Below are 19,442 nucleotides of genomic sequence, written 5' to 3'. Positions count from 1 at the left end.
TCTATTAATTTTTTTAAAGTATGGATATTTTGAGAGAGTATCAAGTCAATTTTTTATATCTGTTTTGCTTGCTAATGCAGAATTGTTTATGTGATTTAGATCTTTTGAAAAAGTAATCCATATTTTTAATAACTTTATAGTTTCCTTTTTCTTTTAAAAAATATTTTTATTATTTGTATTACAGGTATCCCCCATTTCCACCTCTTAACCCCTCCTCCCAGCCCCTGGTCCCCTGCCCCAGTCTTTCATTGCCCTATTGTCAGTGTCCATGGGCTATTCATATAAGTATATAAGTTCTTTGGTTTATCTCTTCTCATCTCCCCTATCCCATACCTAGGAATAAACTTAACCAAGCAGGTAAAAAGCTATACTTGGAAAACTCTAGGACATTGAAAAAAAGAAATAGAGGAAGATGCAAACAAAGGGAACCATATACCATGTTCATGGATTGGAAGAATTAACATCATTAAAATTCCATATTACCCAAAGCAATCTATAGATTCAAAGCAATCCCTATTAAAATGCCAATGGCATACTTCACAGAACTAAAACAAATACTCTAAAAATTTTTGTGGAAACAAAAAAGACTCTGAATAGCTGCAGCAATCTTGAGAAAGAAAAACAAAGTTGGAGGAATCACAATACCAGATATCAAACTATACTACAAAGTCATTGTAATCAAAACAGCCTGGTACTGGCACAAGAATGGGCATATAGACCAATGGAACAGAACAGAAACCCCAGAAATTGACCCATACCATTACAGTCAATTAATATTTGACAAAGGAGGCAGGAACATACAATAAAGACAGTATCTTCAACAAATGGTGTGGCAAAAGGATGAAACTAGACCACTAACTTACACCATACACAAGAATAAAAATCAAAATGGAGAAAAGACTTTGATGAAACCATAAACATCTTGGAAGAAAACATAGACAATAAAATCTCAGACATCTCACATAGCAGAATTTTTATCGATGCATCTCCTTTTTCTTTACTTAAAATCTTTGATTAATCTGGATTTTATTTTAATGTTAGAATTGATCCTTCTTTTTATGTATTATCCTCTTCTTAAAAAGACATTAAAATCCTAGTCATAGAGAAAACATTTTAGGTTAACCAGAATAACACTGATCTAAAACCTTCTTATCCTTGTGATATTTGTTGAGAAATGAAGTAGGATTCCTTAACTGCAGTCCATGGGCCCTTGAGGTTCATGAATGCACTTTACAGGGGCCTTAATTGTGTGTATATGTGTGTCTGTGTGTAGTTCCCATAGATTTATATTGTGCATTTTGGATGGAGTGTTCTCTCACTTGTATTCAAAGGTGTTCATAAATCCAAAATGATTAAAAAACACTGGAGTTAAGGAAAACTTTTCCTCAGAAAGATAAATTCTGATAAGTTTTCCAAAAAGGATGTTATCACCTACCAAATAATCCATCTAGGGAATGTTTCAGTCAGCTGTGTTACTTAGGAATCATTCATGATTAAGTTCATAGAACCATATTTAGAAAAACAAAAACCACAAAATTGCCAGATGGATATATTGGACAGAAACCTTACTGAGAAGAATCAGTAAGATTTTCAAAATTTGTTTTCTCAGGACATAAGGAGAAACTGACTATTTCATATCAAATTATATCATTTATATCAAATTAAACTAATTAATAGAGCCTTATTGGAAAAGTGAAATAATTTTTTTTTTTGGCATATGTATTCATTTTTTCCCTCAGGGAAAAGATTTCCTTAATTATAAAAACTGAGAAACTTAATTATAAAAGTTGAGAAAATTTTTTCCACTTTAGGAGTTAGAGATTATTGTGTTTTAAAAATTTATTGATTAATACGAGAGAGAGAGCGAGAGAGAGAGAGAGAGGTCAGTGTGCGTCATAGCTATCAATTTGTTGTTCTATTTACTTGTGTATTCATTGGTTGATTCTTGTATGTTCCCTGACTCAGGATTGAACCCACAACCTTGGTGTATCAGGACGATGCTCTAATCAATTGAACTACCTAAACAGAGCTAGAGATTATTTCTTATCTGTTCCAGTGTTTGCATTTTTCCAATGAATTATTGATATACTTATTAAGAGTGTAATTTTTCCTGATATGTTGATGTTCACCCATGTACTTTTGTTCTTCCTTGTTTCAAGAAAGGAAGTATTGAAGTGCTAAGGAATACCACCAGTTTTAAAATGCAGTACTTTAGAATTTAACTTTTTACATGAGCAAGGAAATTAATATTTACTTTGTATTCTTAACTTACTCTACATTATCAATATGAAAATGAATTAATAACAAACAGATCTGTATTTAACAGATTATATATGTATGCAAATCAAATATGAATGTAAATAATACAAAAATATCATAAGTTGAATGTCTGGAAGAACTCAGTATATTTTGATACTGTCATTATTGTATGGTGACATCACTCTACATCTTGTTGACTATATTCTCAGCATCTTGATATGCATGAACTAGTATGTGTGTATATAGTATGAATAGAGTTTTTCTACACAATTAATTTTAACCTGACTCTATTAATTACATCTAGTATCACTTGTTTGTATTAATGTATGTTTGTATGTTTTCTTTTTTATCTATTGCATAGGAATTTTGGTCACATCCAATAGAGAGACTATAATAGAGAAACCTAGAGCAAATGAAACCAATATTTCTTCAGAGCAATTGCTACTAGGAAAAGAGGTATGTGAGGGGGAAAAGGGAAGTATTTCTTTATTCATGTACGAGAGGCCCAGTACACAGATTCATGCACCAGTGGGGTCTCTCAGCCTGGCCTGCAGGGATCAGGCCGAAACTGGCAGTCCGACATCCCCCAAGGGGTCCCAGAGTGCAAGAGGGCACTCTGCAAAGTTGCTGTCACTCAGCAGCTCCTGTGTTGAGTGTCTGCCCCCTGATGGTCAATGCGCATCATAGCTACTGGCCGGTCGGCCACTCGGCCAGTCGCTTAGGCTTTTATATCTATACTAATAAAAGGGTAATATGCTAATTAGACCAGATAGACCGGACATCTTCCGGACATCCTTTCTAACAAAGCCGGAGGCATGGCCGGCCTGCAAACTGCCCAAGGCCCCTCGCCCAGGCAGGCCCCTCCCCCAGCGGAGACCCCCACTCTGATTGAGGGCGTGGCTGGCCTGCAAACCCCTGGTGCCCCCAAGTTCAGGCTGCCCTGCCTTCCAGCGGGGACCCCAACCCTGATTGGGGGTGGGGCTGGCCTGCAAACCTCTGGAGCTGTCACTATGAGGCACACTGACCTCCTCTTGGTCCCTTTCCCCAACTGGCAGGCTCTGATCGCCTGATGGCCACCCATGGCAGGTGTGGGGCCAGCAAGCAGGCAGGAACAGCAGACCTCTCGGTTCCTTCCCCAGCCATCAGGCACTGATCACCCAAAGGTGAACGGGGAACCGGGAGTGGGGGCGGTGGGGGGCGGGGCCAGCTGCGGGCAGCTGGGGAAGATGGCCCTGATCACAGGCCAAGCCTAGGGACTGTACACATGCACGAATTTCGTGCACCAGGCCTCTAGTATATAGATAAAAGCATCATCATATGTCTGTAAATCCGTTATAAATAAAAATGTCTTGCGTTTTCCCTTTGACACTAAAAGAAATAATTCTTGGTTGAAAATTGGCTTATACATTTTGACGAAAATTGAATAGATACACTGCTCTCTTGCACAATCTGTTCCATGGACAGATTGCGAGGAGGGAGCTGGAAGTGAGGAGGTCTTTGTTCTCATCCCAACTCAGGGTCTACACTTTGAGAATTTGGACTGTAGATAATCGCTGAAAAGGGAGAAAATGGAGATTCAAAAAGAAAGGAAAGAGGAGGTAATAGTTTGAACTGATCTCTTAGTTTAGTGTGTCCAGCATGTCCTATTTGTGCTCAGATCCATTACCACTCTTCCGCTGCTCTGTTCTGTATTATAGAGAATTACATCTTCCAGGCTTCCTTGGTTACTAGGAAAGTTGGGCCAATGAAAGGCATTGATGGAAGACCTGGATGGTAGATGTTAGAGAAAAACCCGAGTATTTCTTCCCTCCCCTGTTTTAGAGATTATCTTTATTTATTTATTTTTATTTTTTAGATAATATCTTTAGTAGTAGTATCTGTGACTCTTTCATTTCCTCCATGGGCTCTGCTCCCACCACACAATCCTCCCTCCATGATTCCAGTTCCAGCTAGCAGTCTTACCTTTAGCTTTGACTGGTGGCCCCATAAACTGTATTCCTATAGATAGTCCTTTTTCTTTGTTCCTCTAGCCCTTGGAGTAATAGTGGCTTCCTGCTGCATTCATATCTGTCTTGCTTCACAACCCATGGTTTGGCGCCACACAATTTCATCACCTTAGTAAACTACATTAACTTCTGTTTTCCTGTTGAAATACCTAGAGTGGTTTCTATTTTCTGAGTGGACCTTAACTAATAGTAGGTAAACATTTAAAAAGGTATAAGAACATAGGATTTTAACAGGTTCAATTTAGAAAGCAAGAACAATACTCAGGAAACTGCAAAGTTATACATTATGCTTTAACCAAAAGTCAGAGTAAGTATTAAGAAATTAGCCTTGACCAGTTTGGCTCAGTGGATAGAGCATCGGCCTGCGGACTGAAGGGTCCCAGGTTCCATTCCAGTCAAGGGCATGTACCTTGGTTGTGGGCACATCCCCAGTGGTGGGTGTGCAGGAGGCAGCTGATCGATGTTTCTGTCGTCGTCGTCATTGATGTTTCTGGCTCTCTGTCCCTCTCCCTTCCTCTCTGTGAAAAATCAATAAAATATATTTTTAAAAAATTAAAAAATGAAAAAAAGAAATTAGCATTAGGGTGATGGAAGAAAGGGATTCAACAGGTACTTACTTTGTGCACAGAACAGAAAGCCACATTATTTCCTCTTTCTTCTTGGATCAACTAGTAAATATTCTCTATTTTAACTGAAATATTTTTGGTGCCAAACATCAGATGAGAAGAGTAGAAGAAAGCAAACAATATTTTATGAAAACAAATAGACTTCTAGGAGGGCATTTGAGTAGTAAAGATTTTCAGTTTTCTTTTTAAGAGCAGCTATTAATGTGCTTGGTTTTCTATATTTTGAAAAGAGAATTCAGAATGGCCAAGATATTATAATCACATATAAATTATCATGGACTAGGGTAATCATCATTGTACACACACACACAAATTACCACTGCAGCCATGGCAATTACTGGAAACTTTCACCAGAATATATTTTCTTGGGTAAATGAATGAATGAATGAATAATTTTAATGAACTGATATGACCTCATTGAGAGAACAAAAACCAAAGTTTTGTTATTGTTTTTAATTTTCATGGAGGTGATATTTTTTTTTTTTTGCATTTTTGTCATAAACGTGTCCCAAGGAAATACTATTCTAGTACAAGACTATACCCATGGTACTTCTAAAGTTTCACTTGTTAGAAAGGAGATTATATGAGCTGAGTAGATTAAAATACTGAATAATTTTGTGTAAAATAAGATGAGAAATGTGTTCTAAGGCCCTCTGATGTTAAAGGTCCAAATAAACTTCAGAAGTTCAATTACAACCTAATTATAAGCATCATGAGAATGAAAGCGATTCTTTCTGATCATAGAATCATGGAATAATAGAATTTTCATTCTAGAAGAAGAATCACCTTTATTACTTTGTACAGTATATACAAAAAGCATTAAATTAATGCTGAATGGGATGTGTGTGCAAGAAAATGAAGCTAATGATAATAATCTTAGTAATTTTAGACTGAAAGAGAACATAGAAGTCATTGAATTTAGCTCTTATATTTCTAACAAAAAAGTTGAGACCTAGGAAAATAAGTAATTTAGTCAGTGATATTGAACCTTAAGGTCTTCTGAAGTTGGAGTAGGTAAATTATTACTATTAACAAGATTACATTAAACAGGGAGTTAATTCTAAGCATAGGTTCAGCCTACTACCTAAAAGCTTTTAGTACTATAGAGAACACTAGAGGACTTGGGGGAGATAATACATTCACAAATATATTGCCGTATGAGACAAAGACCAAAATAAAAAAAAAAAAAAGTACCAGTGTCCACTCCAACCTCGCTGTCTCCCAATACACAGAGTAATGCAGATCGTTTTCATTTTTCATTTTCTGAAACAAAGTAGTGCCATGTACCAGTCTGTGAGTGGAGAAACTAAAATTCTAAAGATGTTAAAATCTGGAAAGGTGCAGTGGTGTATTTTCAGTGAGAAATTTGTATTTCTTATTGCTATTTTTTCACTTGTCTGGATTTCTGAGAGTGAAAAAAGAAATATAAGATTGAATATAAAATGCTGTCTTATGTTGCAATACTTGTTAACAATAAACTATAAAAAAAGACTATAAAAATCTAATTTAGACTTTATTAAATATATTGAATTTAAAGTTTGCTTTATGTGATAAATAGTAAGAGTAACTTTCAGCTCTCATAAAGATGGTTTTATTGAACTATATTTAAGAGATTAAATTTTGAAAAAAGTTTTTTATTAAATCCACTGATGAATTAAAATGAAATGTCAGTATATTACTGTGTGTAAAGAATGCACATGTTTTTCTATATTGCTTTATTCACTGGGTAATATTTTTTAGGTTGTAAGAGTGCCTTTTACAGTTTATCAAAGAATACCTATATTCAACATGCTGAATGAAAATAACAACTTTATATTTATATAACAGTAGAAAAACTTGTTGTTGAATTAAGATGAATATGACTTCATATACATCTATATTTCAGACTACTCTACTAGATTTTGACTGGAGAAGTGCATTTAAAGAAGTGTCTCTTCCCATGGCACACTGTATAACAACAGCAATAGAAGATTTTTCCATAAAAATTCTCCAACAGGAGCACAATGAAAGGTCTTCAGCTGTGACCTATGCTATGAACCTTATAAATGTCCAACAAGTTTGGCAAGACAGCTGTGTGGTTCCTGAGGAGGACCAACCAAAGAAAATTGCAAAGGCAAGAATCAAATGTAATCCTTTCAAAACTGTATGTAGATCGGCATAATGAGTTTTGTTGTTTGTTTTTTAATATAAGCCATTGCAAAGGGGAAAATGGTGGAGCCTCTTGGCAAATACTTAGCACTGAACCCAATACCAGTTGTTTTCTCTGGTATCATGGGCCACTGCTGGTGAAAGGGACTTAAACCTGTTACTACCTTGTTGCTCATGAGTCTTGGGAAACTAAAGAGGGGGCCTCTGTGACTTCCTGGGGAGCTGGGAAAATGCTTGCTTGGGTTTATCCTTTTTATCATTAGTATTTTAAATCCTTATTGTAGACAGTATTGCTGATGTTCCCCCTTTTTCCCTCCTGTTGCCCCCCTCCACCCCGTTTCTGCCTGCCCCAGGCCTTCACCACCCTACTGACTGTCCATAGGTAATGCATGTATGCATATAAGATCTGTGGTTAATCTCTTCTCACCCCCCTCCCCCCTTTGAATGACTTCACTAGACATTTAGGAGATTGAAGGAGTTACTGTCTTTTATTGGTTTAGGCAACTTTTAAATCTTTGTTTACCCCTAATGAGCACTGCATTTCATTAGCATCAGTCTGACATGTTTACATGTGCTTTGAGAGTCACAGAACGTAATGAGAAAATACAAAGTCATCATGCAAATAGATAAATACCGTTACTCAGTATGAAGCCCACACTGAGTTCAGCAACCTATAATTTAAATGTTTTTTAAAAGAGAGGTCTTAGAGATGGCCTCCTATTCTGCTACTGCCACCCTGAAACTCCAGAACATTCCGCAGGGAACACCATTGGCTAATCTGGAGTAGAGGCAAGTTTTGACTTCTTATCCACCACACCTTCTCTGCCATTAAGAAGTAGATTCATAATAACTAGTGAAAAGCTACACATATTACTTCTAAAAGTTGCTGACTCCTTACCAATAAAAGGATGCTACATGAGGTTATTTCTGGTGCTTCTAGATTTAGTTAAACTGATATAACCTTATTTTAATGTGATGACTAATAAGCACATTTTATGAAAATTTAGCAAAAGAAAATTAAAAGAAATTAAAAAATAATCCAATCATATTAATATCAAGGGTACTTTCTTATTTTAGCTCTATTAACTGCAAATAAAACTGTTGTCATGTAAAGTTACTTCCTGAGTTTTTCATGATGTCTGCAAGGTAATCTTTTTGGTATTTCTTTATCTGACAGTTAACTTTCTACAATCAATTACTATAAAGTTGTGTGATTATATTTATGTTTGATGCCAAATTCATTATTTAGGAATTTGGCTCCCCTGTACATAAATTACACGGTGCTGTCAGAGTACCAATAACTCAGTGCTGCATTCATTTCTCCCTAGTTTTGTTCTGACATCATGGAAAAACTTGACACAATGCTTCCACTGGCTCTGGCATGCAGAGATGATTCTTTCCAGGAAATTAGAGCACACTTTGTGGAGGCCTGTTGTAAAGTGGCAACAGCTGTCCTGGCGAGACTGCAAGAGAGAGTCCAGGAGTTTCCTTCCCAAGCTCCCCTGGAAAACCTGCACACAGTGCTCTCCACGGCCGTGTATATCTTCCAGCATTTTACTCGATATGATAATTTGATGAAAGAAAATACTAACAAGTAAGTGCCATTTATATTAAGTGGATGGCCATGTTTACAGTAATGTGTAATCCTTGAATATCACAGGAGTGAAATTTTGATGATGGTCTTTGAGGAGAAAATAATTAACATGGTGAATTATTTTCACTTATCTTGACTAGGAAATGTCAAAAAGGTGGAGCATGGGATATATTAAACCAGATGCATAGATTCTAAGAAAGACATGTATTTTTCTAAAGGTTCATTCAAAAGACCATGCGTTTTCCACATTCTAATTAGCAGCAATGATTTTCTGCATGCTGTTATGACATGACCAAACACGTTTTACCTTGTGAGGCACAAGGTACTGCCTACACTGTAAAGGAAAAAAATAAACTTATTTTTGTCTCATGTATACACAGTTGGGAAATATGCACGCCTCTCTTTTGTTTCAAAGTCAACAGGATGTTGGGAGCTGACATAGAAAATAAATGCATTTCAATCTATTCTATTGACTAATGTGAACATATTTCAGAACATCAATTTAGTGATAAACTACCTTTAATATTTGAGGAGAAAGCATCTGGAAGTCTTAATTCTCACGTATTAGTACTCTAAAAAGATTATATATATGTACAGAAAATAAAAATGACCACAGGTATTATCACATGGCCTTCTGGCTATCCTTGTACTCTCTAGAAGATAGCATGGCCCCTTGCAAAGAGAACAAGCATGTGGACTTGGCAGTCCACTGTGAGCCCAGGAATCTATTCTACATTACTTACTCAGCCTTTTCAGTTCCTTAGTTATGAGAGAAAGCATACTATAAATAGCTAAAGATAAAAGTAAAATAAATTTAGCTTGATGTAGAATATAACTATGGTATTTCTTTAATTCTCATAGTCAGATGTTGTGATTCATACTTGAATTTATAAACAAAATGTGCCAGAAATCACTTTATTTCTGTAGAATATTTTAGAACAGTTTATGAGATAATTGACATCTACAAAATTACAATTTTTAAAATAAAAAGAGTATGTTTGTGGGACGTGTGATAGCTTTATAAAAGCTGATTCTGACAAATGCCTCTGTTCTTTATAATAATGATAACCTAATGCCTAAATAATGCACTGATCTCTAATAATAGGCTTACAAAGAATACTTTTATTTTTGAATGATGTATTGACAATGCAGTTTGTCTCAAGTTGAAGTGCATATTTGTGGAACAGCAGATGTACATTTTCAAAAGACTTGCAAAACCCCCCCCCCCCCCCCCCCCCTCCGAAAGTGAATGTGGACGTAGACTTCAGCATTAGGAGGAAATGAATGATTGATATCTAATAATCAAAACCATTTGTAGTACTGGAGATTGTTACCTCCTACTACACAGGCCTTAAATCTCTGTCTCTTTGATCATTCCCTCTGAACAGACCCATATTCCTGGTGCCTGTCCAGCGATATCAGGAATTCATCAACACTCTCCAGTTTCAGGTTACGGACTACTGCGTCAGAGTTTGTGCTACAAGCATTTTACAGGATGCTGAGAGCCACCACTGGGATGACTACAAAGCTTTTTATGAGGTGTGAAGTTAAGTTTACTATCCCTCCTTTTTACACAAATATGTTTTACTGCCTACCTGTTTTCTGGCTAATTAGAAACATGAGCTCAGCATTACTAACACACGAAGGCTGTTAGGATAATATTTTTTAAATATTGAATTTGTACTTAGGAAAAACACTGTTTTAAAAAACCTGAAATAATTAGACATCAGAACTCTCCTTATGCTTAGAAATAAAAATAGTAGCTTCACTTGAGCTACAGTGTTTGAGTGCTTTATAATAAGTTGAAATATAATGGGATGCAATGAAAACTGAAAGAGATAACAATGCCAAAATGCTACAACCTTGTTCTTTTCCCCAAAGGGAACAGTTATAGATATCCTTGCTTTTTTTTTTTCTTGTTATGTATTTCCATCTGTGTTTGATGAATATATTTTATTAAGCAGTTTTATTCTTTATACTTATTTTTTCCTCCTCAAAGTATGTTCTTATGAGTGTGTTTTAAGACCCATCTGATCATTTATAGCTTACCTATTTTCATTTAGCCCATGTTTTAAAATCCCAAGTTTCTACTGAATTCTTCCTAATGATTCCCAGTGCAACCAAACCTACGTTCAATTAAAATTATTCAGCATCAGGCTTCGTTAGTTTCCCTTCCCCTAAATTCCATTGATTATACATTAGCCACAATATTTGAAATTTTTTGAAGTTGATTCCAGGGCGGGATGAAACATTTATAATACCTTAATAAAAAATAAGATAAATCAGGGTTTTAAAATAATTTATCAGTCAAGCCCAGCTTCATTAGCTTTTCCCATTTACCCTTTTCTCTGGATTGAAGCTTATGATTTTTGATTTGCTTGATTGTTCTCATCACTATGGAGCACTGCGAAGAACAGAGTGGAGTTTTATTCAATGGAGTCACTCTCATCACCTTCATGACACTGAAGCTTCCTGTGGCACCGTTTATGCCTGAGTTATTATCATAATAAATGTTGCCACAGCAGAGAAAAGCAAATAATAAGAAGCTCTTTTAAGGGACTTTCCACTTCTTCTAAGGCCATTTCATCTCTCCTTTAGAGGCCCTTCCCAGGTAGTTTGTCTTTTTTGCAAGAGCATCCGTACAGACTTTTCCAAACCTGCCATGCTTCACACAGCAGTGAGCAGAATGAAAACGAGAAGGTGTTGTAGTGCAGCTGGTAGTCTGAGAAAGTATTGGTCTTCTCTCCTGGAAGCATCGCAGCTTCCTTATTTGCAGAGGTTGAAAATGAATCCATCTCATGTTTCAAACTATTTCAATATGTCACTGTACTAATGAGCAATTTTGTATGATGTTTTCATTGAAAAACAGGTATTATCTCACTATTTGCCCAACATAGAGGTATGATGTTTCCTCTTATGCAAATTGGGAACTAGAAGAAGTATACAGTAAAAATAATAAGTGGATGCGTTTCAAACCTGTTATTGAAGTTACCAACTATTTAAAAAACACACAACAAATTACCATGTAACATGCAGCTTTTAGATCTTATGACAATGCTTTAACTTCAAAGACAGAAATAATGAGATAGTTACCCTGTGATTACATGGTGCTGTAGCTTCCATATACTTACATGGTCAGTAGTTACAGTTTAATTGCAGTGTGGTTGTTATTTCTGCTCAGAAAAATAAAGTGACACTGCTTTTCTATTTACCAAAAATAAGAACCTTCTAAAAATAGCACAGATTTTAAACTGTTTTGATAATGGAGTACCTGACATGGTTATATACCATTTACTGCACCCCCTTCTCCTCCTCTCCCCATTATTCCATCTGATTTGTGAAACAGGACTAGTTTTTGGCAAGGCTGCTTTGGGAGGAAAGGAGATGAAATCTGCCAGACTCAAGACAAAGAGTAGGATAGAGATTGCAAGGGAACCTATTGCCATGTGCAAGCGTGTAGTAAAGAAAGAGTGAAGTAATTTACAAGATATGGAACAATATTTGCTCATGTTTTGTGAAATCAAGTGAGCCCTAGACACATTATTTCCATTTTCTAAGCTGTCAGGTTGAGAGAGTCAACGAGTTCTGTATCTCTCTGATGAGGTGCTGGTCAGATGGCACAGTGGGTGTTCAGATTACATGTTTAAAACTGAGCATTTAGTATAGTTGACATCTGCTCAATTTTAGCAACTTGTGTTTTCCAACAGTCAAAGAATAAAGAATTGTCTGTTCAAAGATAATATTGAGTGGCTTATATAATAAAGCCCAGCTGCTTGTTTCCTGATATATAATGTAAATAAAAGCTCACATCTGTTTACATTGTAGTGGGCCTACAAAAATAACAGATGTTTACTAGCAGAATACTTTTGAAATGACAACAAATAGAGAAACAGGTCAGGAAAATAAATGAATCACATTTAGTTTAATGAAAACCCTTGCATACATTGTAGTTATACACATTTTGAAGAGAATTGTGTGAATGATGACCAGTTTGGAATGTAAAGTTGACATTTATGTTTTAAAAAGTCTTAAAAATAAGTGTTTTCCACTTTTAGGAGAAGAAATCTGTGTACCTGAAGTTATTTTAATTTTCTCATTTATTGCTTAAAGGTAGCTATTAAGACATTTTTTCATATTTTGAAAAAAGAAAAATCATGTTGGCCACATTATTATAAACATCTACCTATCTATTGCCATGAAAAATGTTAGTGTAAACTATTCAGATATCAGCTGAGGTCAGTTTTGCTTTAATTAATATACTACACCACAAGTATAAGAAAATCTAGCTGTAAAACTTTGTTCTTACTTTAGAAATTTTAAAACGCATTCTTTATTGCAGAACACAACGAAGAAAGCATAAGGAACTATAATTTTGTTACTTCTCATTAATTTTGTAATTTTTTTCTTAATAGTTTTGATACACATCTAGTCAGAAAGTCAGAAGCCAGTGGTCAAAGTCCTCCCCCACCCCAGTTTGAATTTGATTCTTTGACATTTGATGTCCATTTCCCACTTAAGGATAACAATTCTACTCATTTATAAACTCCATTTGGAAGTCAGTAAATAATAACTATACATTATTATTATGCAGTGATTATAAAAGATTTTAGTAATCAAAGAAATTACCAGAAGAATAATTTGTAAGGAAAACACTAATAGTAGCATATGCCTAAGAAACTATCCCCTGTTGGTATATGAGAACAGATTTTTTTAGATGACATTTGTTTGAGAAATATAAGCAGTGGGTAAGACAAATTTTAAGTCAAAGAGGATTGCTTAGAGATAAAATGGGAAGATTTACTAGCTTAACTTTTGATATAGTAACATAATCAGTATAATGTTTGAAGAATGCATTCTACTCTTTTTCTATTTCAAATAATCTTTTGATCTGTTTTGAAAGAAAATGAGGTCAAACTACTAGCAAACCTCCCTAAGAGCAAGTTAACTAATTAATGCTTGTAAATCACTTGAGGCTATCTTCTCATTTCTGCCTGTTCCCCTTGGCCTCGGCCACTGTTGGGTCTCCCTCTGTGGTCAGGGAAAATTTGTCACACCAGAAATCTATAAGGGGATGGAAGGCAATGAGACTCTGGCCCCTTGGAAGTATAAAGTGCTGTAAAAATACTAAGAAATAATGAGATCTGCCTAGGCTTTACAAAAAAAAAAAAAGTAAAATCAGACTGTTATAGTATTTGTTTCTAGTATTGTTATTAAAACACCATGAATAAAGGAGCCTAATGTAATAATCTTCAATAGTTACCCATCCCCTTGGTTTCATGCATGTTGATAAGTATACAGTATGTAAGTTAATTTTTGCTCCTGTTCATTTTATTATAATGTAAAATCTGAAACATTTGGAAAATGATCTCAATGATGCTAATACTTAATTTAAATAATTAAATTTTAATTATAGAAGAATCAGCCCACTATCTTAAACTAGCATGACTTGTTTAGCAACTATAAAGCCTATTGCTTAAAAGCGAATTTTTAACTGCAGGCCCAGAGTAGGTAAATCAAGGATATGCTAGGTGAAATGCTTGCAGGCTGGATTTTCATTAGAATATCTAGTCTTGTGATTGAAATAAAACACATGTTCCTTTGTCAGTAAGGATGTTTTACATCTTGTCAAAAATCTTTCTTGGTCATCTAGTGTGTCAAACTCTCCAGCTATTTCCTTTCAGCCTGAACTAATTAGGTTCATAGAAAGCAAACTGACATTTTGGAAGATGTGATTCCATTGTTTAATGTGTGTTGTTTTTGCCAGGGGGAAAGATGCTCCTTCTCACTCCAGATGTGGCATTATTTCTTCTGGGCTCTTCATCATGATCTCTGGACCATTCTACCCCCCAAGTTAGCCCAGAAGATTCTAACAGAAGTTCTGGAGAAGTCTTTGGGTCTACTGGCCTCCAGATATGCTCGGGCCTGTCCCAGTTACAAGAGAACTCCGCAGATAAGGTACCTGGCACTGTGAAAACCATTGCCTTTCAAGAAAACCTTTTCACCATTTACTATAAAGTAGAATGTAATTCTGAATCTCAGGACATGACTCCTTGTATACTTGACATGTTTCTAACATCTGAAAGGAAATCATATTCAATTATCTTGAGATATTTAAGAGGAAATATGGAACTTGAGTCAAATCATTTTGCTCTTTTTTCTTCTTAAAATCATGTGTAGAAACCACTCGTTTCTAAAAAATGATTGAAGATATATCTCGATATATATCTTTATTTTTTAACCTTCATATATATGAAGGTTAATAAATAAGATGAGAATATTAAGGCACTAAAATGGAGAAAAAAAGCAGTGTTGTGATAGAGCAGTGGATTTGACTGAGGTTCTAAGCCAGCCGTGGGCAAACTACGGCCCGCGGGCCGGATCCAGCCCGTTTGAAATGAATAAAACTAAAAAAAAAAAGACCGTACCCTTTTATGTAATGATGTTTACTTTGAATTTTTATTAGTTCACACAAACACTCCATCCATGCTTTTGTTCTGGCCCTCTGGTCCAGTTTAAGAACCCATTGTGGCCCTCGAGTCAAAAACTTTGCCCACCCCTGTTCTAAGACACCAGGGGATTTTAGTTCTTAGGGTTTTTATTTTTTAAAGCCTTTAAGTAGTGTGTCTTCATTAAGGAAACTCCTTTGTCATTTTTCTCCTTAACATATTCTAATTACTTCTTTCCTTCTTTCCTTTATTTTGTTTCTTCCTTTTCATTATGTGTAACTAAAAGCCAGTTCAACAATAAGTGAAATCACAGAATATAGGAGACAGAGTCACTGGATATTAAATTAAAGACTGAATTATAGTCCAATTGCACAAGTTATCTATGCAATGAATACTACAAAAATGTGCTTACATGACAACAAGTCTATATTAACAGAAGGCTTTGTTTTATAAATATTCCGACTAATGTGATAAAGACCTGCCTTTTAAGTATAGGTATAAGTACATACAGATATTTTAGGAGGAACCTGCAGACCTCAGAGGCTTTTTCTTTTATTTGGCAGTAGGAATCATTTTTTGATCATGTTCTTGTAAAGCAGGCTGCATTTGAAGGGCATTTAGGTCCTGCTACAATGTTTCATAAATATGGTATTTCACACAGGCTGTTTTGAATTACTGACCAAGCTTTTTTTTTAATGAACTCCAAAGAATAGATGGAAAATTCCTTTTGAGAGCAAAGAATACCTTCATTCTTTTTCCTTATGTAGAATAAATCACTTTTGACTATGAGGTGGCAAGTCATTATAAGATGTTTACTATTAACTCATGAAATAGGTAGTATATTTAATTAAATAATTGTACTATAGAGACTTTTGGTTTTTATTTTCTGGGTGGTTACATAATAATGCCATGCAGAACTAGAGTGATTTCTTCTAATTTTTCTACATAAAATAAATTTATTTATTTATTTATTAAATATATTTTATTGATTTTTTACAGAGAGGAAGGGAGAGGGATAGAGAGCTAGAAATATCGATGAGAGAGAAACATCAATCAGCTGCTTTCTGCACACCCCCCACTGGGGATGTGCCCGCAACCAAGGTACATGCCTCTGACCGGAATCGAACCCGGGACCTTTCAGTCCGTAGACTGATGCTCTATCCACTGAGCCAAACCGGCCAGGGCTAAATATATTTATTTGTATGTTTAATCCTAAACTACCATTCATTTTGAAATCAATGTGTGTGTATGTGTGCATATATTTTAGATTTGAAATTACTTAATCAGCAAGTAGAGTAAATGGATGCAAACACAATTAAACCTTCCTAAAGGTGATTATTGATGCGCTTAGTATTCCAGTAGCCTCCAACTGTCAAATACCACAACCATATTTATGATCTACACTAATAAAAGACAAACATGCAAATTGACCATACCTTTGCTATGCCTTAAGCCACACTCACCAGTCAATCAGAGTGACTGTATGCAAATTAACCCAACCAAGATGGCGGCCGGCAGCCACGGAGCTGAAACAAGCAGGAGACTTGGTTGCTCCAGTGATGGAGGAAGCCAAGCTTCCTGGCCTGCTCTGAGCTCCACTGAAGGCAACAAAGTTTCAATTATAGAAGGTAAATAAATCCTAGAATAAACAAAAAAGAAAAAAAGGAGAGGCTGGGAGCTTCCGTTGCGGGGGGGCTTGGCCAGCCTAAAAACAGCCATCAGCCCCTCACCCAGGCTGGCCAAACCTCCATGGGGTGAGGGTCCCACTGTGGGGGTCTTGACCAGCCTGCAAACAGCCATCAGCCCCTCACCCAGGCTGGCCAGGCACCCCAGTGGGGACCCCCACCCTGAAGGGGGTGTGACAAGCCTCTTCAATCTTCAGTTGTCTTCAGTCTTCAGTAGTCTTCAGTCTTCTTCAGTCTTCGCTCCATGCCTGCATATGCAAATTAACTGCCATCTTTGTTGGGTTAATTTGCATACTCATCCTGATTGGCTGGTGGGTATAGCAGAGTGATACCAATTTGCATGTTTCTCTTTTATTAGTGTAGATACTAATATATATATATATATGTAATAGCAAATTTTCTTTTAATCTGACTTTTCTTTTACTGAATGTAATTTCAATGAAAGTCTCCTGAACTTCTTGAATAGAATCCTGATAATGCAAAATAAAAACATATATTTTTTAAAAGCACCCCTAAAACTCTTCACTGTTATAGACCTCACAATCCCTAAATATAATGGTATTATGGAAACTCATAACCTAGTTTTGATGCCTTCTGTCTTTAATCTCCAAAGCTCTGATATCTGAACAAATATTTATATTCTTATATATATATTTAATACAAGAAATATAAAAGATAGTATATATGCCAAGTAGAAAGGCACTTTTTTTAACGTAATTTTCTTCTTTTTCTTTCTAATAGACTTGATGTCACAACAATTTTAATATGCACTGAGAACATGTTATGGTCAGTTTGCACATCTGTACAGAAACTTTTGAATCCTCATGAATATATAGATGATAAAATTTTTAAAATTTATACCCATTGTAATAATCTGTTGACAACATTAGTCATTTTGACTTCACCATTAACTGACTTATATCAGTAAGTATCAAATATATTTTCTTTTTAGCTATTACAATATAGAAAATAATGGGATTTAACAGTTATTTTCATTCTACTTACTGAATTGTGTAAGTAGTAAGTAGAAATTTTTTGAAGTATGTTTTTTATATTGTGAATTGGGCTGTTGTACAAAACTAACTAACCAACAGGGGTTTCTTCATTCTCAAAGCAAGTTAGTCTGAATACTGTGTTATGTCTCTATTGGTAAATTTCATTCAGTTGATAAGGCTCCAATACAGTCAGGACCATTTTAAGCTTTACTCTTTGAGTTATTTAAATGATCAAATTATATTAATGAGTTGGTTATTTCAGTCATAGCTTGAAACTCTATGAAAAAATAAAATTATATCTAATGGCTTTTTAAAAAATATTTTTAGCTTTTAATTTTATATAGATTGATTTGCTCTAATAAAAATTTAACATTAAAAATTTGTTCTAAAATATGCCCGAATCTGGAAGAGACTTCTTAGTTCCACACTGTCAGTTAATCTACCATAGATTTTCACTTTTAGTATTGGCTCTAGTGTCTGAGCTAGTAATGGCAAGTGGAAATAGGACTAAGCAATTACTTTTTAATAATGATGATGTAGTTTACTTAGCTAAATAAGTAATATTTAGGGAAATTAAAATTTCTGAACTACTTTTCTGGTTTATTTTATTCAAATTTGTAATAAAGAAAAGTTTGGGGTAGATTTTCTAATATAGTAATATAATTTTGTTTAAACCCTCCTCCAACAAAGTCACTTTACCTTGAAAAACTAGATAATTTCATATTTTATTTCTTGGATAGTAAAAATTTAGACATACAGTATTTCTGTTTTTAAGGATAAACTAGGTAAAATATTACTTTCTTAGCACTCCGATAAGGGCAATATATGAATCGTGGTTTTCAGAAAATTTTGAGGTTTTTTGGTTTTTTTTTGTTAGAATTTCTGAGTAAATAACTTGGATTTCAATTTCCCATAATTTTCACCTGCTGTTTGACTTTCAACTAACCCATTGTTTATAGATTGTTCCTTCTGGCATTGAAAATTAATTTTAGAAATAGAGAATTCTTTCAGAAAGGGGGAGAAACAGTGAGATAAACTATTAGACATTTGGGATTAAATATATAATGGTTTATAATCATAAAAACTCAAGGTCTGAAATCCATAGTAAACTAAACTGATTTACCATATGAAAAAATCGTTGTGTTCTTAGTTAAATGGATCATTTCATCCAAGGGGAAGGCCCTGTGAAAATCAGGAACAAAGTTGACAAATTTCATGGATTGGTCATGGTGAGCAATATTGAATTTCATGGTTAGTCACAGATGAATAGAAAAATTTTAATCCCCAATGCATTTGTAAAACAAATAAATTATTATCAAAGATTGCATATTTTAATAATAATAATGTAATATACATTTATTATTGTTAACCTATAGCCTTTTAATACATTTTTAAACAACTATGCAAGAACTCAAATCTCTGTGATTTGTGCATTAGACATTGCACATAACCTCATTCAACAAATTTAAATTGCTAATTTCAACCAGTATTATAGCACATTTTACACCATCTACTGCCTCTCGTTTTTCTTTATAAAACAGACTAGAAGCCTGGTGCACAAAAATTTGTGCACTCGGGGGGGGTGGGGAGGGGGGGGGGCCCCCAGCCCGGCCTGTGCCCTCTCACAGTCTGGGACCCCTCGGGAGATAACGACCTGCTGGCTTAGGCCTGCTCCCGGGTGGC

The 19,442-nt window shown here is 35.2% G+C and overlaps 1 protein-coding gene across 1 annotated transcript in view; it reads left to right on the top strand.

The window, feature by feature from the left end:
* The window catches only part of KIAA0825 (KIAA0825 ortholog), a 365,931-nt gene that overhangs the window by 99,143 nt on the left and 247,346 nt on the right, over positions 1-19,442 (top strand). The window contains exons 7-12 of the mRNA XM_014543966.1: positions 2,621-2,715; positions 6,777-7,004; positions 8,368-8,633; positions 10,022-10,172; positions 14,398-14,588; positions 17,506-17,688. Coding sequence (XP_014399452.1) covers positions 2,621-2,715; positions 6,777-7,004; positions 8,368-8,633; positions 10,022-10,172; positions 14,398-14,588; positions 17,506-17,688 — 1,114 coding nt within the window. The remainder of the gene's footprint in view (positions 1-2,620; positions 2,716-6,776; positions 7,005-8,367; positions 8,634-10,021; positions 10,173-14,397; positions 14,589-17,505; positions 17,689-19,442) is intronic.

The sequence above is a fragment of the Myotis brandtii genome, unplaced genomic scaffold (assembly GCF_000412655.1).
Source record: "Myotis brandtii unplaced genomic scaffold, ASM41265v1 scaffold344, whole genome shotgun sequence".
NCBI lineage: Eukaryota > Metazoa > Chordata > Mammalia > Chiroptera > Vespertilionidae > Myotis > Myotis brandtii.
This window is presented reverse-complemented; position numbering and strand designations above follow the sequence as displayed.